Source organism: Loxodonta africana, chromosome 20 (assembly GCF_030014295.1).
Source record: "Loxodonta africana isolate mLoxAfr1 chromosome 20, mLoxAfr1.hap2, whole genome shotgun sequence".
In the NCBI taxonomy this organism is placed as follows: Eukaryota; Metazoa; Chordata; class Mammalia; order Proboscidea; family Elephantidae; genus Loxodonta; species Loxodonta africana.
The window spans coordinates 68,171,172-68,194,650 of NC_087361.1; the positions used below are offsets into that span (position 1 = coordinate 68,171,172).

Sequence of the window (23,479 nt, forward strand, 5' to 3'; positions counted from 1 at the left end):
GAAGCAGCAGTCAGGAAATCAAAAGACACATTGCATTGGGCAAATCTGCTGCAAAGATGTCACCTTGAAGACTAAAGGTACGCCTGACCCAAGCCATGGTATTTTCAATCGCATCATATGTATGTGAAAGCTGGACAATGAATAAGGAAGACCGAAGAAGAGTTGGCGCCTTTGAATTGTGGTGTTGGCGAAGAATATGGAATATACCATGGACTGCCAAAAGAATGAACAAATCTGTCTTGGAAGAAGTACAACCAGAATGTTCCTTAGAGGCAAGGATGGTGAGACTGTGTCTTACATACTTTGGACATGTTGTCTGGAGAGATCAGTCCCTGGAGAAGGACATCATGCTTGGCAGAGTACAGGGTCAATGGAAAAGAGGAAAACTCTCAAAGAGGTGGACTGACACAGTGACTGCAGCAATGGGGTCAAGCATAACAAGGATTGTAAGGATGGCTCAGGACCGGGCAGTGTTTCATTCTGTCGTGCGTGGGGTCACTATGAGTCGGAACTGACTCGATGGCGCCTAACAACAACAAGAGCATTCCTAGTATTTCAGTTTTTGCATGTTTGTTTTGTTAGCTATTGTGGACAATTTTTTGTGTGTGTGTCTTAATTAGATGTTGGAAAAAATATTTATTTATCTAGTCGCTGGTTACTGCATGTTATCATTTTAAAACATTTTAAGTTAATTCTCTGAGATTTTCTAGGGATTGCATTATGTTTGCAAACAATGACGAATTTTATCTTCCTTTCCAAGAGTTGGAGCCCTGGTGGCACAATGGTTAAGAGCTTGGCCGCTAACCAAAAGGTTGGCAGTTGTAATCCACCAGCCGATCCTTAGAAACCCTATGGGGCAGTCCTACTCTGTCCTATAGGGACACTAGGAGTCAGAATCAACTCGATGGTAATGGGTTTTTATTCCAATAGTTATGTTGTTGTCATTAGTTGCCATCGAGTCAATTCTGACTCATGGAGACCCCATGTGACAGAGTGGAACTGCCCCCATAGAGTTTTCTTGGCTGTGACATTTATGGAAGCAGATCACCAGACCTTTTTTTCCTAAGCACCACTGGGTGAGTTCAAAGCGTCAACTTTTAGGTTTGCAGTTGAGTGCAAATTGTTTGTGCCACCCAGGGACTTTTCCAATAGTTAACAACTCTTGTTTTTGCTGTTTTATTGCACTAATTAGAGCTTCTAGAGCAATGTTATATAATAAAGGAGATGGCAGGTTTGCAGTCATTCTTACTTCGTTCCTGATTTAATAAGACTGTGTCTAGGGTCTTACAGTTAAATAACATGCTGTCGGCTGATTTGAGATAGCAATTCTTAACCAAGCTAAGAAAGTATCCTTCTATTCCTAATTGGTTAAAAAACTAGTAATGGGTATTGGATTTTATTGGATTGAATTCTGGAAGATTTTTCTTGGCATAACCGATTGTGATGCTGGTTGGTATTTACCAGGACTCTATTTGTCACCTTCGCTCATAAGAAACAGCCGTTTCAAGGGTTGATTGATAGTGGGTTCTCTAAATGGACTGTTTAAAGTTCTGAGGGTGGACCGGGACTACTCAGCAAGATATCACACTGAAGAAAGGGACAACACACAGGGTTAGGCCAGAGCAAAAGAGGAACTGGTGATGGCCGTTTTATTTAAAACTTTTAAGGAAGTTGTTTGTTGTCAGTAACTAAAGAGCTCAAAGAGAAGCCATTAACTATAAGATTGCTAAGCTGAACTCGACTCCAGCTTTTCCTACTGATTCACGTTTTTTTTTGTTTGTTTCACTTTTTATGGAGAGGGACTTCGCTTTCTCTACTAAAGTGCTTGAATGTTTTCATTACCTGGAAGTTCTTCCTAGCATTTGATCTGAATCCTTGTTGCTGGAGTATAGGCCTGTCTCCCCACTATGCCTTGCTAAAAGAAATTGGAACCCTCTCCTACAAATAAGCGCAAGCGTTCATGCAGAAATGGACCCTATTTGAAAACCTAGAATTTACACGTTCACTTGAGTGTATTCCACCGGCTGAGAGGCAGCAGGGTTCACAAAAGCCCAGAAATTGGTCTTGTGGCCTTTCGGATTGACATTGACATAATCTGTGCCTTCCTTTAAATTCTCATAGTCCAGGGCGAATTCATTTTTCAGGTCTCTGGGCACTGAAAAATCCACTTGTGCGTAATTTATATCCTTGGGAGCCTGGGGAAAAAAGCAGAGAAATGTGAGTCAAGAGCTCCACCATGCGTGGAAGAGGTAGGACCCCAGAACTGAAGTCTCACTCGAAGAGGCTCCCCCAAGCCGGAACAGGTTATCTAATAAGCAAGGTAAGCACAATGCTTACCTTGCTTACCAGATCATCTGTAGTGAACACTTTCACATTTTTTCACCGCAACAAAGATTCTGCTTCTAGGTATGGCTGCTATCTGTCTCTCTCCTGACCCCACAGCACCTTCCTACAGAATTTACGATCTTTGACAGGGCCAGGTGACCCAGTAAGTGTGGGCTTACTTACTAATCTGTACTGAACAATTTCACTAATCTGTACTGAACAAAAATCCATGTGAAATTGTTCACTACAGATTAGTAAGTAAGCACAAGGAAGCCCATGTTTATTGGATAATCCACTCTTGCCCCCAAGGCTTGGGAGGAAAGAACCTGGATTCCAGGTAGCTGAACTCCCAGGTCTGAGGGCAGGGGCAGGGCAACAAGATAGATGGTCAATGACTTTGTTCCACCTGTCTGCAGGAAATGGGCTTAAGGATGCACAGGTAAGGGGCGGTGGGAAAAGAAGATGTTGAGATTCAATCCAAGTGATGTCAGGACTCAGAACAGACTTTGGCCCAGGGACTGGGGTATGGGGAGAAGAGAGGAAGTGTTCCATTAGGTCTTTTTTTTTTTTTTTTAATTTTGTTTATATTGTTGCTGTTCAGAATTACACAGCAAAACATACAGCAACTCAGTAGTTTCTACCTGTACCATTTAGTGACATGGATTACATTCTTCAGTTGTCTAACGATTCTCACCCTCCTTCTGAGTTGTTCCTCCTTCCTTAACATAAACTCCTTGGCCTCTCAGACTTCTCTCTAATCTTTCCAGTTGCTGTTGTCAATTTGACCCCATATAAATAGTTTTTAAAAGAGCACAGTGCTCAAGGCAGACCATTTTTACTAGTTAAGCTAAACTATTGTTCGGTTTTAAGAAGACTTCAGGGGATATTTTTGGTTTAAGTTTTAAAGATTATCTCAGGGCAATAGTTCCAAGGGTTCGTCCAGCCTCCATAGCTCCACAAAGTCTGAAGTCCATGAGAATTTGAAATTCAGTTCTGCACTTTCCCCCTTTTTTAATCAGGATTTTTCTATGAAATCTTTGATCAAAATATTCAGTAGTGGTAGCCAGTCACCATCCAGTTCTTCTGATCTCATGGCAAAAGAGGCAATTGTTTTTATCGAGGCAATTAGCCACACATTCCATTTCCTCCTCCTATTCCTGACTCTCCTTCTTCTCTGTTGCTCCAGGCAAATAGAGACCAATATTTGTAATTTGGATGGCCTCTTGCCAGCTTTTAAGACCCCAGGCACTACACAAAGAACTAGGAGGTAGAACAGAAGCACTAAACACATTATTAGGCTGATTAACTGGGATATCCCATGAAACCAATGACCCTAAACCTCCAAACCAAGGAACCAAATCCCATGAGGTGCTTGGTTGTACATAAGCACCATTAGCTCTTTCATTTAATTTTTTAAAATTTTTATATAATGTTTGCATCTTTTTTTAAATCATGTAATTTTTATAGCCCACTCAGTTTCACTTCGTTTGGATGATCTATGTGACGCGGGCTATGGGTCTGACCACCTTCACGTCAGGATGCTGTAAAAGCTCACAACACCCCTCCTTCCCTGCCCCATCTCCTTAGCTGGGGTGGCCTGAGCTCTCAGTTGTTACCATAGGGCTCCACAGAGCTCTGTCCTCAGACGGCATATGGAGGCCTGTTACCTGGTAGGTGGAAGGCGAGCTGTCCGAGCTGTCCGAGCTGTCTGAGGATGTGTCACTGTCATCTAGGGAGAAATGGAAACAGTTTCTCTGCCAGAGAAAGCCGGGAGGTTTTAAGAGAGGGTAAGACAAAGAGGCAGAACCAACAGTGCAAAGAGGAGTGGGGGAGAGATACACAGCCCCTAAAAGAAAAAGAAGGAGAAGCAAATAGAGAAAGGGTAATGGGAAGAGGGCCTCAAAAAGTAGCCAGAAAAATGCCCAGAAATGCAGATATCATTGCTTCCTCCATCTCCAGCTAAAATCAGTAAAAATGAAAACAAAAGCTAGACTTGATGATGCTAGGGAAGACGCATCATGCAGAAGGAGGAGTAAGCAATGTCGTCCTGAGGCAGTGCGGCCCAGTGCAAACTGCTTTGGCCTTAGAGGTGACAGGCACAGGTCCTAGTCCAAGCCTCTCACTAACTCTGTGGGACCCTAAGCTGTTCACATCCCTTTTTGTGACCAAATTTTTGTCACTCTTGTTTTTTGTAAAACAAGTGGGTTGGATAATTGTCTCTGAGACCCCTGCCAGCCAGCCAGTCCCTGATTCTGCCAGGTTCTGGTGAAGCTTTTGGGTCAGCGGTCAGTGTGAGGCCAGTGTCTCTCCCATTCTGCTGAAACACTGAATTCATGTGAGCAGCCCATCTTTGTGTTCCCACATGCACTGCAGCCTTATCTCAGGGCCAAGGAAGCCCAACAACCAGATTCCTCCAACTGAGAAGCTAAAATTAGAAGGACAGAGCAAACGCAAATCTATCAGGGACAAACTGATGGAAAAATGTTGTAACTGGGAGAGAATAGGAGTGTCCATGGGGAGTGGGGAGCGTCTGTGGGGTAGCAGCTTTGCTTCAGAAGCATCTCATTGCCACCTTGTCATTGGTGATCTGGCCTGGTCTCCCCAGCCCTGAGATAGAAAATAAGAGGGTGGTGGTCCTGTCAGTACACGTGTAGGAGGGGCATAGAGATTCAGACCACCAGCAAGAAAATGAAACGCCCAGATACCATGCAGACCCAAGACCATGCATCTCATGAAAGTGCAGCCAAACCAGCTCCTGGAACTAGCCAATGGCACTAGCCAGATGGTAAAATGCCCAGTGGACAGGCTAGAGTCAGACAGAGGCAGCTGAAATCTTGGTTCCACCATTAACTTGCAGAATGGAAGGAAAGATGCCATAGCATTACAGAAAAAGGAGCGGAGACAGTCCCTGAGACCCCCCACACCCTACAATCATTCTTGCTTGACCACACCTGTGATAGAACTTAAAAAAAAAAAAGAGTAACCATGGAATCCACTCTGACTCATGGCGACCCCATGTGTGTCAGAGTAGAACTGTGCTCCAGAGGGTTTTCAAGGCTGTGATCTTTCAGAAGTAGATCACCAGGCCTTTCTTCCCAGGTATCTCAGGATACCAACCTCTCAGTTAGTATCCCAGTACTTACCCATTTGTGCCATCCACTCAGCCATTATACCCACACAAACCCTATGCCATCTGGCCCAAAAGAAAGAACAAATGATATTCTGAAAAAGGTGGCCAGTGAGGTTTTACTGACGTGGGGTGTGAGGAGTCCCCAGAGTAGAGGTCCGGGTGGGCAGGGAGGATCCTGGTTGCTAGAAAAGTCTCCTGGGCCCATACAGAGCAAAGTGAGCTTCATGACCCACCCCGCCCCTGGATTACTCACGCCTGTCATGGAGATCAGACACAGGGGTACGTCTCTCTGCCAGAGTTCCCTTCATCTCCTTGGCAGCAGGTGGGTGATGGTGGTCAGGGCTGAGCGGAGGGGCCGGGAGCTTGGCTGCTTTCAGTAATCGCTCATTTTCCTTGGCTGAAGGAGAGAGGGCAGGGGTCAAAAGTGAGAGCTCCCTGGGTTAGGCATGTCCTTTCTTGGATCAAGTGCCTTCTGAATACTGCTCTCATGAGGGCAAAATCGTTAGAGCGATCTCTTCAAATCTCATCACTCCTCTACCCAAAACCCTGTAGCAACTCCTCCCCTCACTTGGCGTAGAAGCCAGAGCCCGGCCTGCTTGGCCCTCTGTGACCACACTCCTCGCTCAGCTCTGGCCTGTCTCCTCTCAGCCTGCCCCTCAGCTCCAGCTTCTTCCTGCCATGTGCCAAACACTCTCTTGCCCTAGGGCCTTCCCAGGAGTGGCTCACCTCCTCACTTCCTACAGGTTTACACTCAAATGTCAGCACTGCAGAGATGCTGGCCACCCCTCAACTCACATCTCTCTTCCTTGTTTCATTTTTTCTCCCTAGTGTTTACCTACTGTGTCTAATACATCATGTGTTTTAATTATTTCGCTAGTTCCCCTTTTCCCCCACCAACTTTAAGTCCTATGAGGGCAGGAATTTTTATTTTGTTCCCTGCTGTATCGCCAGGGCCTAGATGGTGCCTTAGGTGTTAAATATCTCTTAAATGAATGAATGAACAAATGATACAGAAGTCTAGACGTCCTTTACTGGATAGATCCTCAAAACACCAGCCTGCCTAATTCCCTGCCTGAGAGCAAGGTAATGCCTAATCCATCAAAGCAGCTTTCTTTTATTTTTCCTAATTGCAATGGCTTCCCAGGACAGAGCTTCTCTACCTTAATTGTAAATCAGTTCGAGAACATAAGCTAATCTTTAACCATTTTTCCTCTGTTGCAATTCAAAGCCATTTCTTCATGTTCCATCCTTTGGTGGCAATAAAGAAGGTTAATTAGGCCCACGTTAAATAAGCCCTTCCTCACCAGGGCTACCGAGGCCTGGCTCTTGGCAAGTGGTCTGGTTAGTAGAAGGACCCAACCAGAGAGAGTTTGGGTAAAAGGAGAAGTCTGAGTGGGGAGGTGGGCTGCCACATTGGAGGTTTGAGGAAGGGTGATCTGGCTGGTGAGTCCTTAGGTAGGTTTTCAAGTGATATGTGGGGGCTCCAAAGTGGACTCGTCCTGCTGCAGACTCAGGAATGGCCTCTGAGGGTGACTGGGGAGAGGGGACGCTGAGACACTCACCTGTGTGCCTGCTGAGCAGGTAATTGATGGCTGTGAGGAGGCAGGTCTGTAGGAAGATGGACACTGCTGCAATCACTAAGCCATGCCAGACCTCCATGTTTCTGTTGAGAAAGCAGAGGGTCAAGGTCAGTCGGAATCAACTCGACGGCAATGGGTTAATACAGCTGCAAGCCCATCCCTACACCCAGCCAGAGGCAGACATCCACCTTACCATGTATCTCAGGGCAGGTCCCTTCGCCTCTCTGAGCAACAAGGCTGGGGGAGCCAGGGAGAGTGGTGTGTGCACTTGGAAGCCAGCTATCCCAATTAGCCCTAATTGGAACTGCGATTGGAAACGTGTTCCCAGCCCCACTCCAGCTCTTCCTAGGCCCACTTACTTGGTCAGCATGTTGAGCTTCTCTCTGGGCAGTTTCAGGTCGTGTGAAGGGGGCTTAGGCTCTTCCAGGGGCAGCGGGAAGGGACCTAGAAGGAACCACCCCGGGAGCCTGGTCTCCAGTTAGTGCCTCCAGCAGGTTCCTCCAGAAGACCTGTAGGAGGCAAGGCAGCCGGTCAGGACTCCTGGACCCTAAGCTCTAATGCCCCTGGGCAAACTCAGTGATTGGGCACCATTTGCTTTCCTCTGTCTAGATTTCAGATTTTGAATCTGCAAAATGGCAGTAATAATAATAATAATTAACAGCCAGTGGGTACTCCGGAGTCCTGGGTAGTGCAGATGGTTCTGGGCTGGGCTGTTAACTGAAAGGTTGGAGGTTCAAGTGCACCCACAGGCACCTTAGAAAAAAGACCTGGTCATCTACTTCCAGAAAATCAGCCACTGAAAACCCTACGGAGTACAGTTCTACCCTGACACATGGGGTCACCATGAGTCAGAGTCAACTTAATGGCAACAGGTCAACTAGCAGTGGGCACTCACTCTGTGCCAACCAGAGTGTTGAGCCCCTGAAACACCCTCCATCTTATCTATTTCACACAAGTTAGATGTAATTAAAAGAGAATTAAAAAAAAAAAATTGCCATCAAGTTGATTCCGACTCATGACAACCTCATGTGTGTCAGAGTAGAGCTGTGCTCCACAGGGTGTTTAGTCGCTGATTTTTCCAAAGTTGATCACCAGGCATTTCTTTCTAGGTGTCTCGGGGTGGACTTGAACCTCCAAACTTTGGGTTAGCAGCTGAGCACACTAACCATTTGTACCACCCAGGGACTGTTGTCGTTGCGTGCCATAAGTCAATTCCTATATGACAGAGTAGAACTACCCTATAGGGTTTCCTAGGCTGTAATCTTTACGGGAGCAGGTTGCCAGGTCTTTGCTTCTTCAGAGCAGCAGGTGGGTTCGAACCACTGATGACCTTTTGGTTAGCAGCTGAGCACTTAACGATTTTGCCACCAGGGCTGCTTACCCAGGGACTAAAACCAAAAAACCAACTCCCTGCTGTGAAGTCGATTCTGACTCATAGTGACCGTATAAGACAGAACAGACTGCGCCATAGAGTTTTCAAGGCTGTGACCTTTTGGAAGCACATTGCCAAGTCTTACTTCCAAGGCACTGCTGGGTGAGTTTGAACCGCCAAACTTTCAGTTAGTAGTCTAACTCTCAACCATTTGCGCCACCCGGCGATTCCTAGAAAATTCAGTATCCTCAGATGATCAGCAAACTCCAGAAAGAAAGCTGAGTCAAAAGTGACTTGTGCACAAAATAAAAATTCTAAAGCTAGGAAGCTGGAAATAAAACACAAAAATGGTCAGGATGAAGCAAAAGGGAGATTTTGCAGGAAAAACAATGATCTTGAAGGACTTGGTGCCTTACCTGAAAAAAAAAAGTACATAAATATATTTAAAATGCCCAGCTCTTGTCTAATTTTGCATTAAAAAAAAAAAAAAATTGCCTTTGAGTTGATTCCAACTCATAGGGACCCTATAGGGCAGAGTAGAGCTGCCCCAGAGGGTTTCCAAGGCAGTAACCTTTACAGAAGCAGACTGCTGCCACATCTTTTCATCTTCACTGGTGGGTTCAAACTGCTGACCTCTCGGTATACCCTCCCAAAATAAATTTCATTACAGATCCTAATTTCTCAAGCTCTCAGCTGGGCTTCAATACCCCTGGTGAGTATTGAAAAAGAAAGTTGGGCTTTACCAAAGATGCTTTTTTCCATCACAAAAGGCATGTAAGTCGTGGAAATGGACTAGAAGCTGGGCGAGTTAGTCTGGGAAATCAGCAATATCCCATCTATGAAGGAGCACTCGTGCTTTAGTCATGGTTACCTCATTTGTCCCTAATCACAACAATTATTCCCTTTCTCCTTTGAAGGGCACGAGCAGTACGCTGCCAAGTCAGTGTTCTCCTGACCCCATACTCAAAGCTTTTAATTTTTTAAGGCTCCCCTTACTCTTTATTTATGAAAAATTTCACAGCTAATAGTTATTCATAGTCCAACCAAACCCATTGCTATTACTTAGATTCTGACTCAGAGTGACCCTATAGGACACAGTAGAGCTGCCCCATAGGGTTTCCAAGGCTGAAATCCTTACCGAAGCAGATTGCCACATCTTTCTCCAGTGGGCCTGCTGGTGGGTTTGAACCATCAACATTTCAGTTAAGCAGCCAAGCACTTAGCCACTGCGCCACCAGGAATCCTTATATTCACAGTAGAAGAATAAAAAATGTGGATAGTCACCCCAAATCTTATTCCATATTCTTCCAGAAAATTTTTATACATTTTCTTAAATATGTGTATTCTGTACGTGCGTGTGTGTAAATACGTGTATGTATGCATATGCAATCATTTTAAATATGCCTGCCCAAGCCCGTTGCCATCGAATCAAACATGGGATCATGCTAATCAGTAGCTTTCCCTCTTCACTTCATGTATCATAATCGTGTCCCCAAATCAGAAAAGCCTTCATTAAAATGCCACAATCCAGAGGCCCAAAGGTCAAATTCAGGGCCTAGACGATTTGTTATTATTATTATTTTTTAATATATATTTTATTGTACTTTAGATGAAGGTTTACAGAACAAAATAGCTTCTCATTAAACAGTTAGTACACATATTGTTTTATGACATTGATTAACAACCCCACGACGTGTCAACACTCTCCCTTCTTAACCCTGGGTTCCCTGTTACCAGCTTTCCTGTCCCCTCCTGCCTTCTCATCCTTGCCCCTGGTCTGGTGTGCTCCTTTAGTCTCATTTTGTATTACGGGCCCGTCCAATATTTGGATGAAGGGTGAGCCTCAGGAGTGGCTTCATTACTGAACTTAAATGGTGTCCAGGGGCTGTACTCTCAGCGTTTTTCCAGTCTCTGTCAGTCAGTAAGTCTGGTCTTTTCTGAAAGTTAGAATATTGTTCTACATTTTTCTCCAGCTCTGTCTGGGACCTACTATTGTGATTCCTGTCAGAGCAGTCAGTGGTGGTAATAGGGCATCATCTAGTTGTACTGGACTCAGTCTGGTGGAGGCCATGGTAGATGTGGTCCATTAGTCCTTTGGATTAATCTTTTCCCTTGTATCTTTAATTTTCTTCATTCTTCCTTGTTGCCGAAGGGGTGAGACCAGGAAGTATCTTAAATGGCTGCTCACAGGCTTTTAATACCCAAGATGCTACTCACCAAAGTAGAATGTAGAACATTTTCTTTATAAAGAAAGTTGTGCCAATCGAAACCAAGGTACGGATCAACAGATGAATGGATAAATAAATAATGGTATATTCACACAATGGAATACTACACATCAATAAAGAACAACAATGAATCAATGAAACATCTCATAACATGGAGGAATCTGGAAGGCATTCTGCTGAGTGAAATTAGTTGCAAAGGGATAAATATTGTATGAGACCACTATTTATAAGAATTCAAGAAATAGTTCAAACACAGAAGAAACTATTCTTTGACGGTTATGAGCATGGAGAGGGAGGGAGGAAGGGAGACGGATACTCACTACTTAGATAGTAGACAAGAACTATTTTAGGTGAAGGGAAAGACAACACACAATATAGGAGAAGTCAGCACAACAGACTAAACCAAAAGCTAAAAAGTTTCCTGAATACAACTGAATTCTTCAAAGGCCAGAGTGAGGTCGGGGATCTGGGGACCACGGTTTCAGGGGACATCTAGGTCAATTGACATAACAAAATATACTAAGAAAACATTCTGCATCCCACTTTGGTGAGTGGCATCTGGGCCTTAAACGCTAGCAAGCGGCCATCTAAGATGCATCAATGGGTCTCAGCCCACCTGGAGCAAAGAGTGAGCTTCTTGGCACATGAGACTATGTGGGCAGCTCCTGTCTGGAGGCGAGATAAGAAGGCAGAGGGGAACAGGAGCTGCTGAATGGACAGGGGGAGTAGAGGGTGGAGAGGAGGAGTATATTGTCTCATTAGGGGGAGAATAACTGGAGTACATAGCAAGGCGTATATAAATTTTTGTATAAGAGACTGGCTTGATTTGTAGAGTTTCACTTAAAGCACAATTAAAAAAAAAAACTAAGTTGTGCCAATTCAGTTAGATGTTCCCCGAGACCATGGTCCCCTCAGCCCTCAGCCCAACAATTCGGTCCCTCAGGGAGTTTGGATGGATGTGTCTATGGAGCTTCCATGACCTCGCCTTGTACAAGTTGTGCAAGGCGGTTAGATGATTTTTGTTTGACTGTGTGCTTTAAAGATTTGAATTCAGATGCCCAAAGACGCAACAAAAGGAGCCCTGATGGTACAATGGTTAAGCACTCAGCTGCTAACTGAAAGGCAGGCAGTTCTAACACACCAGCCGCTCTGCAAGAGAAGAGACCTGGTGATTTGCTGCTATAAAGATTACAGCCTAGAGAACCCTATGGGACAGTTCTACTCTTTCCTACAGGATCACTATAAGTCAGAATTGACTCGATTGCACCCAACAACGATGTACTCTTCAGTTCCTGACTGACCCCTGAAGGCATTTAAGCTTGCCAACCCATGTTTTACAGCATCATTTTAAATTACTACTGTTCCCCTTTATGGAAACCTGGTGGTGTAGTGGTTAAGAGGTACGGCTGCTAACCAAAATGTCAGCAGTTCTAATCCACCAGGCACTCCTGGGAAACTGTATGGGCAGTTCTACTCTGTTCCACAGGGTCGCTACGAGTTGGAATTGACTCGATGGCAGTGGGTTTGGTTTGGGTTCCACTTTATCAGTGTTTCTCAGTAGTATCTGACATTTGGGGCCAGGCAATTCCTGAGATCAAAGAAGAATCGATGCCTTTGAATTATGATGCTGTCGAAGAATATTGAATATATCATGCACTGTCAGAAGAATGAACAAGTCTGTCTTGGAAAAAGTACAGCCAGAGTGCTCCTTGAAAACGAGGATGGCAAGTTGTCATCTCATGTACTTTGGACATGTTATCAGGAGAGACCAGTCCCTGGAGAAGACATCACGCTTGGTAAAGTAGAGGGTTATCGAAAAAGAGGAAGACCCTCAACGAGATGGATTGACACAGTGGCTGCAACAGTGGGCTCAAACATAACAACAGTCGTGAAAATGGCACGGGATTAGACATGTTTCCTTCTGTTGTACGTGTGGTCACTATGAGTCAAAATGGACTCCACGGCACCGAACAACGACAATTCCTGTTGTCCGGGACCATTTTGCACATTGCAGATCATATGCCATCCAATGTAACAGGTCAATGTAACAACCAAAATGACCAAAAAATGACCCCAGACATTTCCAAATGCCCGAGACAGGCAGTTTTGCCCCAATTTGAGAATCACTGTGTTAAGTAAATGTTCCATTATTTTAAAACCACTATCTTATTTTTGCTCTTTGTATACAAAGCCACGTTGCCTACACTTCCATCATTTTAATATATTACGAATATTTCACCAGCCAATTACAGCAGCTGTGTCAAATGAAGCAGCATACAGCACAGTTTAGCCTCTGGGCTCTGAAGTTGAACAGACCCAAATATGGATCCAAGTTCTGCCCCTTCTAGCTGTGAATTATTTAACTTCACAATGCCTCGGTTTCTGTCTCCGTAAAATGGGGATAATGATAGTACCTACCTCACAGAGCAGTGCCTACCCCACTCGTGCGGGCCCGGTGGGTTATGCTGCCTGTAAAGTCCTTTATCCAATGCCAGGCTCATCGGAAGCAATCAATAAGTACTCTATTAGGGATTATTAACCCTAAAACACTCCACCAAGATGTTGACTGGAGTAGAGCTATTAAAAATTGAGTTGGTCTATTTTAGGAAACTTAGGCTTTGGTTTTGAGCACAGTTTGGAGATAAGATCCAGGACAGGATGAGGTATGAAAATTTTGACAGATGTCATTACTTGCGCGGCTAACTGGCCCCTAACCGCAACGAGCAGACTGTTCCTTGGGCTCTAACTGCAGATTGCTGATCAGACTGTCGGCAGAAACATCTGCTGATTTGCACACACGCAGCCCCATACCAAGCAATGAGCAATTTAAGGTAATTATGTTGTGAAAAGGGCAGCTGGACCAAGTGAGAGTTTGGTATGCCTCATTCCACCGTTAAGACAGAGACTGTCCTGACCTCTTCCATGGCGTGAATTTTGACACCCAGCCCCACACTAAGCAGTGCCTTCCAGGCGCCACTAATCACACTTCATCAGACTGCTAAGAGCATTTGTTCTGTCTGCTGCAGAACTGGCTGGAACTCCCGCCCCTGTACTTAGGGCTGGATGCCATTTTATTACATTTCCCTGTTGCACTGATAGAGGACCCTGCGGCAAGCTGTAAAGACAGCTTTTCCGGTGATGCGCGTTTTATTTGGGCATATTCACTCTAGAAGGAGAGGTTTGAAAGATCACAATAGAAGATGATTTATATGAAAATCACACGAATTAAAATAATGGCAATTAATGTTGTTAGCCTGACTTCATCAATTTTTTTTAATTAAATAGCTTTAAAATTTTTTGCAGGCTTTATTATTTTATTTTGAAATTAATAAGTTGAACTATAGTACAATCGAAAGCATTACCAGAGTTATCTCCTCAAAAACTGTGTTCAGATGGTTTTAGAAATGAATTCTTCCAAACTTTTAAGGAACACAAAATTCTTATACTATGTAAACTATTTCAGGGCATAGAAAAAGACGGAAAACTCTCCTAATACAGGGAACAAACAAACAGAGGCTCATCTCACTTAGGAATACGGAGGTAAACATCTGATAATATCAAGAAGTTACTCCAGGGATGCCAGCAAATCAATTGGAAACCACCCTTGAGTATTTGCCACGTGCTTTGAACTCCTCAATGTACCAGAACAGACACTATCTCCATTTCATGGCCTGGGAAGCTAAGGTTGGAGAGGCTGAGCAATTCGCCCTGGTCCCCAGCTGAGAGAATCAGCTTTCAAACTCAAGCCCATCTGACTCAAAAGCCTAACTCTCAGTCATTAACTGGGAACTGCCTTTTATATCATCACAGGGTCACTTTGCGTCAGAACCGACTCGATGGCGGCGGGTTTGGGTTTTTTTTTGGTTTTGGCCTTTTATATAATATGAATATGTCATCGATAGATCAAATTTAAAAGACGCCAATCTCAGTAAAGTGCCAAAAAGCATTTGATAAAATTGAATACCCGTTCCTGATTTTGTAAATGTTAATAAAATAAAAATATGAGGATTTCTTAATATAATAAAGAATATCCATCCTATCCAATAATAGGTATTGACAAATGGTAACATATATTAGCAATTATTTGAAAAGAACACTAGTGTCTGCTGTCACAATTTGAAAAAATGAATTCCAGAAGTTTCAACCTGTGCAACAATAATAAAGATACTGAGTATTTATTGAAAATGTTCTCTGTGGCAGACATTTTTACATTTATGAACTCATTAGATTCTCACAGCCTCCCTAGGAGATAGGTACTATTATCCTTTCCCTTTTACAGAAAACAAAACTCAGAGAGGTTAAATAGCTTGTTCAAAACAACAAGAAGAGGTAACTGGGCTTTGTGCCTGGGCAGGCTGGTGCCCGAGCTGCTACATCAAAGGATAGTCTTTGACAAGGAGAAGTCAAATTCATCCTTATTTACAAAACATGTGATTTTATACCTAGAAATCCCGAAAGAATCAATTGAGAAGCTAATGGAATTAACGAGACTTCTCAGTAAAGTCCTGGGGCCACGATAATATTCTAAAATTACTAGCTGTTCTATTGGAGTAGCAATGGCCAGTTAGAAAATACAGCAGGGAAAAAATATCATAAGCCCAGCAACCAGAGCAATGGGAGTATCTAAGAATCACCTTAATTATAAGAAAGTCATTTTGAAGAAAATAATAGACCTTTACTGGGAAAGAGAGAAAAGATTTAACATAATGGAAAGACAGGGTGTGTTTCAGATTGCGAAGCTTAAATACTGAAACCAAATCGATTTGTAATTAACTTACTGGTTCAGTATAATTCCAGTCAAAATTACAGGAGAATTTGCTTATAACTCAAAATTATTCCGAAGTTCACCTGGGGAAAAAAATAATATCAAGAAAAGCTGAAACATGTTTGAAAAGGAATTGTACTGAGTTGGGTCCCTTAAGAGTGGTGTAGACGTCAACAAATATGCTAGTGTGTATAATAAATACACCAGAAAGGTGGTTCTCAAAGCAGAGAGGGGGAAGAAAAGGTTATTTAACAAATATTCACACAGGACAATGGGTTAGCTACTTGTAGGAAAAAGAAAATAGCTTAGACCCAGACACTGTATAACAAAATAAATTCCAAAGGGGTTGGGCAGATAAATAGTGAAAAAAAAAAAAATTAAACCATTTAAATTAGAAGAAATAGAATTGAATACTTATATATTTATTAATATTTATTAAATCCTGAGAAGAAAGAAAACTTTCCCAGCTTAAATGCAAAGGAAAAAAATCACAAAGGAATACATGAAAAGATAGAGTTGACTATAATGTTAAAAATTCTTATCTTAAAATAAAACAAGATTTAAAGGCAAATAAACAAAAAAAAAAACTGGAGAAAGTATGTGCAGGATATAATTTTAATAGGGTTTACATCTTTTACATAAATTATCAAGAAAAACACTAAGACCTCCAAATGGTAAACAACAGATAAAGGACGTGGAAGGGACCCTTCACAAGTAATGCGGAGTGGGCCCAAAGCTACTATTGCAAAGGAGATCTAGACAGGGGGGATTGTGAAAACGAAAAATGAGAAACAATCTAAATAAAAAACAAAAATGAAATAAATTAGGGTTAAGGCAAAGGATGGAATATTACACAGCCATTTAACATTATGCTTAGGAAGAAGTAACCTAGCGAAAGGATTTGGTTTTATGAAAAAGTAGAATGCAGTTATATTTAGCTACGTACAATACAGTCACAACTTTGTAAAAAAACATAAAAAGAATGAAAATTGTGAAGAAAGAAAACTCTGGGTTATTAAACTTTTTATCTAACATATTAGTTTAAATAATAACCCACCCAAATCAATTAATTCAGTTCGCCAAATCCAGAATAGTTTGTTGACAATATTTTTGTATGTTAAATACGGATTTACTCATAAATTTATCCAAAAAATTGGGTGATATTATTCAAATGCACCTTGCTCAAAAGGGGGAATGAAAGAAAATACTGTATACCTGTATATAGACAGTCCCTGGCTTACGACATACTCAAGTTATGACGAACTACACTTACAACTGTTTTTTTTTTTTTTTTTGGTATATCTTATGGTGGCACAATGGTTAAGGTGCTCAACTGCTAATTGAAAGATCGGCGGTTCAAAATCGCCAGCAGCCCCATGGGAGAAAGATGTGGCAGTCTGCTTCTGTAGAGGTTTATAGTCTTGGAAACTCTATGGGGTCACTAAGAGTCAGAATCGAGTTGATGAGAGTGGGTTTACTGTTAGCAATGCATACTACATACAATACCGTAGTGTGTGATTTGCTGATGTTATCATTTCCAGATGTTCACTTGCAATGTTCAATGTTGTGATTTACTGTTCAAACCACTGCCGTATACAGGCTATGGCGATAATATTGAAAACTGAAAAAATCATGCGGTATTCAACGTGCATCTGAACAGATTTATGACAGAGCTGTTGAAATGAAACTCAGACTTAAGTCAGGGCTACTTGTACCTAAATATTAACAAAACTGGGTGTTGGGATTGTAATATTTTATTTAACTCTTTATACTTCCTGTTATTTTTTAAAGTTTTCTGCAACTAATATGCATTATTTTTCCAATCAGGAAAAAAATATTTTAAGAGTATTGAGCCAAGTCCAGAATTTCTGAGTGAGTTAAATGAACATGAAACCACATTAGGCAGATAAAGAAAGACTAAGTCATTTGGATAATTTGTCTACATCAATTATACTTCACCAACTGAACATTTGATATCATGTTAATAGAACATTGGAAATCCTGGTGGTGTAGTGGTTAAGTGCTATGGCTGCTAACCAAAAGGCTGGCAATTCAAATCCATCAGGTGCTCCTTGGAAACTCTATGGGGCAGTTCTACTCTGTCCTGTAGGGTTGCTATGAGTCGGAATCGATTCGATGGCAATGGGTTTGTTTTTTTTGGTAATAGAATATTTAGATAATCAGCTAAATGTCTGGCTTCAATAAATCAAATTTATCGTCTGTGTACATGGTGCTCTCTGAAATACTCTGGTGGAAAGGAAGAAGGGCTGCATTTTCAAGGGATCACATTGAACTTGGGAGATCAAGACCTTACTATGAGAAATATCAGAGAACAACACTAGAGGTGCCATAGGTGAGACATGGTGAATTGTCAGAAGCAGTGCTATCAATAATGTGATATTTCAAAGGAAAAAGAGATCCCCTCACAATAAAACATTCAGGTAGGAGTCTCTAAATGGGAATTATTTGAAGAACAGGCAATGGATGGACAGAGAGCCGGGGAATAGAAAACCAGATGAAGTGTCTGCCATACCTGGCTGTAGGAGATAGCTTAAGAGGAATAGATTGTCTCAGCCAAAGCTCTATATATTTGACCCTATGTAAGTGAGTTAATGTCTAAGGAAGCTGAATACACTGTAAAGCCACCACACAAGGAAGGGTTGGAAAATGGTGAGAAGCCGAAGCTTAGCGGCCAGGTGGGCTGGGGTTGGAATTTCAGCTCTGGACTTCTTTGTGAGTTGTTTCACTTCTCTGGGCTTCAGTGGTTTGTCTGCAAATTGGGGATGGCACCCGTTTCTTTTTTTTTTTTTTTCACCCACTCATACATGTTATGTGCTTACTAAGTGGCAGTATCATGCAAAACATTTTACATAAACTATCGTATTTAATTCTCAGAATAACAACCTTGTGAGGCAGGTACTATTGTCCTCTCTATTGTACATATGAAGAGACCAGGGCCTAATCTTCACGGAGGGAACAGAATTGAAACCCAGGCCTTTTGGTGCTGGGGCCTTTCCTGTACTGCACACAGCATTTAAAATGTGTGCCTGGCATACATACATGATCAGCAGGGGTTGATCTTCAGACCAGAACAACGTATTCAACCCTAAATCAGCTTAACTACATAAACAAAATCATGTCCTTAGGGCCCTGTAAAAAAACTGGGCACACTCACACTTTCTGATGGGATGTATAAGCAACCCAGTGCACAAAACCATGTGGCCCTGGGAAGTACCTGTACCTAAGACTGTCAACATGTCCGTGCACCAGGAGATAACCAAAAAAAAAAAAAAAAAACCACTGCCATCAAATCGATTCTAACTCATACCGACCCTATAGGACAGAGTAGAACTGCCCCGTAGAATTTCCAAGGAGCGCCTGGTGGATTCAAACTGCTGATCTTTTGGTTAACAGCCGTAGCTCTTAACCACCACGCCAGGTCAAAATACCTGACCTGGAGAAGGAACGAGTGGATCTGCCCAATACCAGGCGGAGGGGGAGGACAGAGGATTAGGATGTCACCTTTGTCCTGGGTTTCAGGGAAATCTTCTCTGGACTTCCTTCAGCTCTGTTCACCATGGCAAGGCCTCATCCCAGGTGGTTAGGATGCATCTGGAATATGAAATATGAACTTAGATCAGCATTCCAGCTCCACAACTTTATAAAATCAGTCACTGTGGGCAAGTCACTTTCTCTTTTGGATCCTCAGTTTTACTGTCTATAAAATGACAGGAATGAGCTAAAAAAAACTTCGTTCTGACATTTGGTTGTTCTAGAATTCTATGTGTCTATAAAAATGGACGTAAGAGTTGACACTCCAACAGAAATAGCAACTTCAAGTCCCAACCAAGCAGACCACATCTCCAGCACACTTTTTCCTGGGCACAGGCACTGTCGATGTGTTAGGAGGAAAACAAATCATCCAGAATTTCTAATTAGTCATTTTGGGGAAAACATTTTTGCAAGAAATTACTAGGGATGAATACATCTTCAGTGCAACTTAGTTCCAAGGCTAAATACGCAAGAAACACAAAGGACTGTGGGCAATGTGGATTCCTTTTGCTAGTTCCCACAAAACTCCAGGTGAATTGGAAGAGGTCAAATTATTCTCCCGTTCCATAGATTGGTCATCTAAATTTCAGAGAAACTAAACACCGTCCAGAGATTACGCTCAGTCTGTGAGTACTTTGGTAGCTAGGGCCATGTCTTATTCATAGATATTTTACACTCCACAATTCTCAGTGCAATGCTTGACCCCAGGATTCGTTTCATGATCTGCTGTTGCCTTCTTGAAATTCTTAATAACCTTTGAACAAGGGGCCTTGCATTTTCATTTTGCACCGGGCCCTGCAATTATGTAGCTGCTCCTGCTCAGGGCATTAGTTTGAGCAGAATTGCCAAAACTCACACAATGAGGTCAATACGCAGAACAAGAAGTGGGGTCAGTCCATCAACAAGTGTCCCTTGAGCATCTAATCTACCCTCCTACACACTGCACCCTTGGAGCTCCCTCCTAGGCCACACAGAGACGATGGGGAGATGCCTGGTCTAAGTTCACAACCCCACACTAAATTTCTCCAGAAGAGTTTTCTTTCTCTGTTTCACCTTTTGACCTTGGCCAGAGAAACTATTAATAGTACCTACATCTTTAGGGTTGTTGTGAAGATTAAACACATTAATCTATGCAAACTTCTTGCTTGCTGAAAGTGAAGAGGACTTGAAGCACTTACTGATGAAGATCAAAGACCACAGCCTTCAGTATGGATTATACCTCAACATAAAGAAAACAAAAATCCTCACAACTGGACCAACAAGCAACACCATTATAAATGGAGAAAAGATTGAAGTTTTTAAGGATTTCATCTTGCTTGGATTTACAATCAACACCCACAGAAGCAGCAGTCAAGAAATCAGATGATGCATTGCATTGGGCAAATTTGCTGCAAAAGGCTTCTTTGAAGTGTTCACAAGCAAAGATGTCACCTTGAGGACTAAGGTGCGCCTGACCCAAGCCATGGTGTTTTCAATCGCCTCACAAGCATGTGAAAGCTGAACATGAATAAAGAAGGCCAGAAAAGAACTGATGCCTTTGAATTATGGTTTTGACAAAGAATATCGAATATACTATGGACTGCCAGAAGAACGAACGAATTTGTCTTGGAAGAAGTACAGCCAGAATGCTTCTTAGAAGTGAGGGTGGAGGGACTTCACCTCACATGCTTTGGACATGTTATCACGAGGGACCAGTCCCTGGAGAAGGACATCATGTCTGGTAAACAGAGAGTCCGCAAAAAAGAGGAAGACTCTCAATGAGATGGATTGACATGGTGGCTGCAGCAATGGACTCAAACATGGCAACGATTGTGAGGATGGTACACAACCAGGCAGTGTTTTGTTACATTTTCGTAGGGTCACTATGACTCGAATCTGACTTGACAACAAACACATAAAGCTCTTAGAACAGTTCCTGCATATTTGTTGCTGTTGTTGGGTGCCATCGAGTCAATTTTTGACTCATAGCAACCCTATGTGACAGAGTAGTAAAACCCATAGGGTTTTTTAGGCTGTGATCTTTACAGAAGCAGATTATCAGGTCTTTCTCCTGCAGAGCCCCTAGGTGTGTTCAAACCAGCAGCCAACCTTTCGGTAGTAGCCAAGACCTTAAACGTTTCACTATCAGGGCTCCTTCCTGAAACAAAGTAAGTCCTGTATAAGAGTCAAGAATTATCGTTTATTGTTGTTGGTTTTTCTTTGCCCCAATGTTTGTGTGGCTTTTCTCTTTGACAGCATGCGTTTCTGATTGCCATTCATAACCTTTTGAAGCTCCCAGACTGGCCCCTTCCCCTCTACACATGACAGCCCTTTGCAGCTCAGAACGAATCTCAAGGAAAACACTCCTGGGGGGAAATATTCTCTGGGATCTCATTCCCAATTGACTTAAAAAGAATAACTAATAATGGTTACCACCGGTGGAGCACCTCGCTGTACATTGTCTGTAATCCTCATAGTCATCCCGAAAGGTGGATGCTTTTATACCCATTTTATAGGGAAGAAAACTGAGGCTCACAAAGATTTAGCAACTGGAAGTAGCAGAGTGGGAATGAACACAGCTCTGCTGGATCCAATGTCTATGCACCTTCCAGCTGACTCCCTAATAGGCGCAGATGCTGCTGCCGACAGATCTCAGGTCTCAGGAGCGAGAGACTAACGTCCATAAAGTGCAAACTGCTGAATCTCGGGCTTACTCCAAGACAACTAACTGCACAGTGAATTCCACACCCTGGAATCACAACACTTAAACTGAGAATCTCTTACCACTTGTACATATATGTACACAAACACACACACACACACCTCAAACTGATTTAAAATAGTAACCCTTCCCCCCCCCACCCCCCACCCAGAGAGTACTTACCCCAGGACCATCAGCAAGGTCGGGTCCCACCTTGCTTCAGTGATGTCCTGGTGGAAACCTCTCCCTGCCGCCTCTCCCAGCCCTACCTGGAATCTTCTCGGCCGCTGGAGGTCAGTGGCAAATGTTTCATCATTTCCAGCAGGGCAGGGACACTGCAGCACAGAAGATAGCAATCTAGCAGAGGAGAACGACAGATAACGCCTCTTAGCTCTCTGGTCCCACTCGGCAGCGCTCCCTGGTGCAGTTTGTGAGATAGAGGAGATTAGAGGGTCTCTTTCTCTCCATATGTGCACATATTTAAATACCACAAATACACATACAGCCTGGTAGAGCAGAAAGAGCACTGGAGGAAGGGTCAGAGACCTGGGTTCAAGCCCCACCTCTGGCACTAATTTGCTGCACGAGCTCGCACAGATCACCTCCCCATGCGGGCCTCGAGTTCTTCCTCTATGAAATGAAGAAGTGGGCCCCTTCCAGCTCGGCTCGGCTCTGCATCTGTATGTGATGCGGCTGTAGACCAACAGTGTGTCTGGGACGTGTCGCAACTGCTGAGAAAAACTTTCCAAGACAGTTTCTTTGCCGTTAAACATCGAATGAGGCCAAGGGAAAATGGCTGTCACAGTTTGTATCATAGTGCCAGGAGGGAAGGACAGCGGTCTTCAGGCCCCTGGGATCGCAGGCTGCAATCTCGAGGTCTGAACTTTGAGGGGAAGAAGAACAGCAAGAGGATAAAATGACACAAATATGAAACAGACAGACAGCAGGGCTTTATGGGCCTCTGTGATGTTGCCCCCACCCAGGACCGGTTGGGCCCTGGAGAATAATGGATTCACAGTCAGGCGTATTCAGGTTTGAATCTTGGCTCCGCTATTTGGTAGCTGTGTAACTTGGGAAAAATTGCAATCCCCGTAATCCTTAGTTTTCTCATCTGTAAAACTGGGTTAGTAAAAAACACCTAATTTTTAAAAAAATCTCATAAGGTTGCTTAAGGTTAAATAATATAAACAAACACACAAGCGCTTAACAGAGGTCGCTTTCAGTGGTAAACAGCAAATGGCAACTATTAACATTTTTATTCTCTAAATGTAAGTCAGAAAGCCATTCCACTCAAAGGTTTATGAGCCAGCGATGCCCACTGTGAAATTGTAGCTGCAGGTTCCTTCGGATTGTTCACGTTAACTCAAGATTTTAGGACAGCCCCGGAGCGCTGGCAGGGCCACGTCCTACCTGGGGGCTCTACACCCTCCAGGTCCCCCACCAGCGTTAATATACGCACTTCTCTTTGATGCTGATTCCGCCGCAGTCTAAAGAATTAACTCTCGTCACAGTTAACCTACAAGTCCCTGGATGGGTACAAACTGTTCAAATGCTCAGCTGCTAACTCAAAGTTTGGAAGTTCAAGTCTATCCAGAGGAGTCTTGGAAGAAAGATCTGACAATCTACTTAAAAAACATCACCCAATGAAAAAGCCCTTTGGAGCGCAGTTCTACTCTGACACACGTGGAGTTACCCTGAGCCAGAGTCGACCCAACAGCGACTGGTTATGGTCAATACACAGAATTGGGCCAAGATTCTTGACTTGCTAGGTCTATTTCTCCATTACCTGAATCTGGTGGCGAAGGTCATGTGACATTCACACTGCTCTAGTCTTCCATGTGGACCAC

At 43.1% G+C, this 23,479-nt stretch overlaps 1 protein-coding gene across 4 annotated transcripts; it reads right to left on the reverse strand.

The window, feature by feature from the left end:
- Window positions 1–1,013: 1,013 nt before the first annotated feature.
- RHEX (regulator of hemoglobinization and erythroid cell expansion) lies at window positions 1,014–22,258 on the reverse strand. Of its 4 annotated transcripts, XM_023548330.2 has the most exons (8): window positions 22,196–22,211; window positions 21,816–22,050; window positions 18,923–19,012; window positions 7,395–7,544; window positions 7,018–7,118; window positions 5,709–5,852; window positions 3,993–4,054; window positions 1,014–2,195 (listed from the first exon to the last, which is right to left on the reverse strand). In XM_023548330.2, exons 4-8 carry the CDS (start codon window positions 7,403–7,405, stop codon window positions 1,995–1,997), a joined length of 519 nt encoding a protein of 172 aa, XP_023404098.1. In that variant the 5' UTR covers window positions 7,406–7,544; window positions 18,923–19,012; window positions 21,816–22,050; window positions 22,196–22,211; the 3' UTR covers window positions 1,014–1,994. The 4 variants fall into 4 exon arrangements, with proteins under 4 accessions (XP_023404098.1, XP_023404097.1, XP_023404099.1 ...); XM_023548329.2 differs by having other exon boundaries at window positions 21,816–22,258; XM_023548331.2 differs by lacking the exons at window positions 18,923–19,012; window positions 21,816–22,050; window positions 22,196–22,211 and adding an exon at window positions 13,054–13,246.
- Between the last annotated feature and the right edge of the window lie 1,221 nt (window positions 22,259–23,479).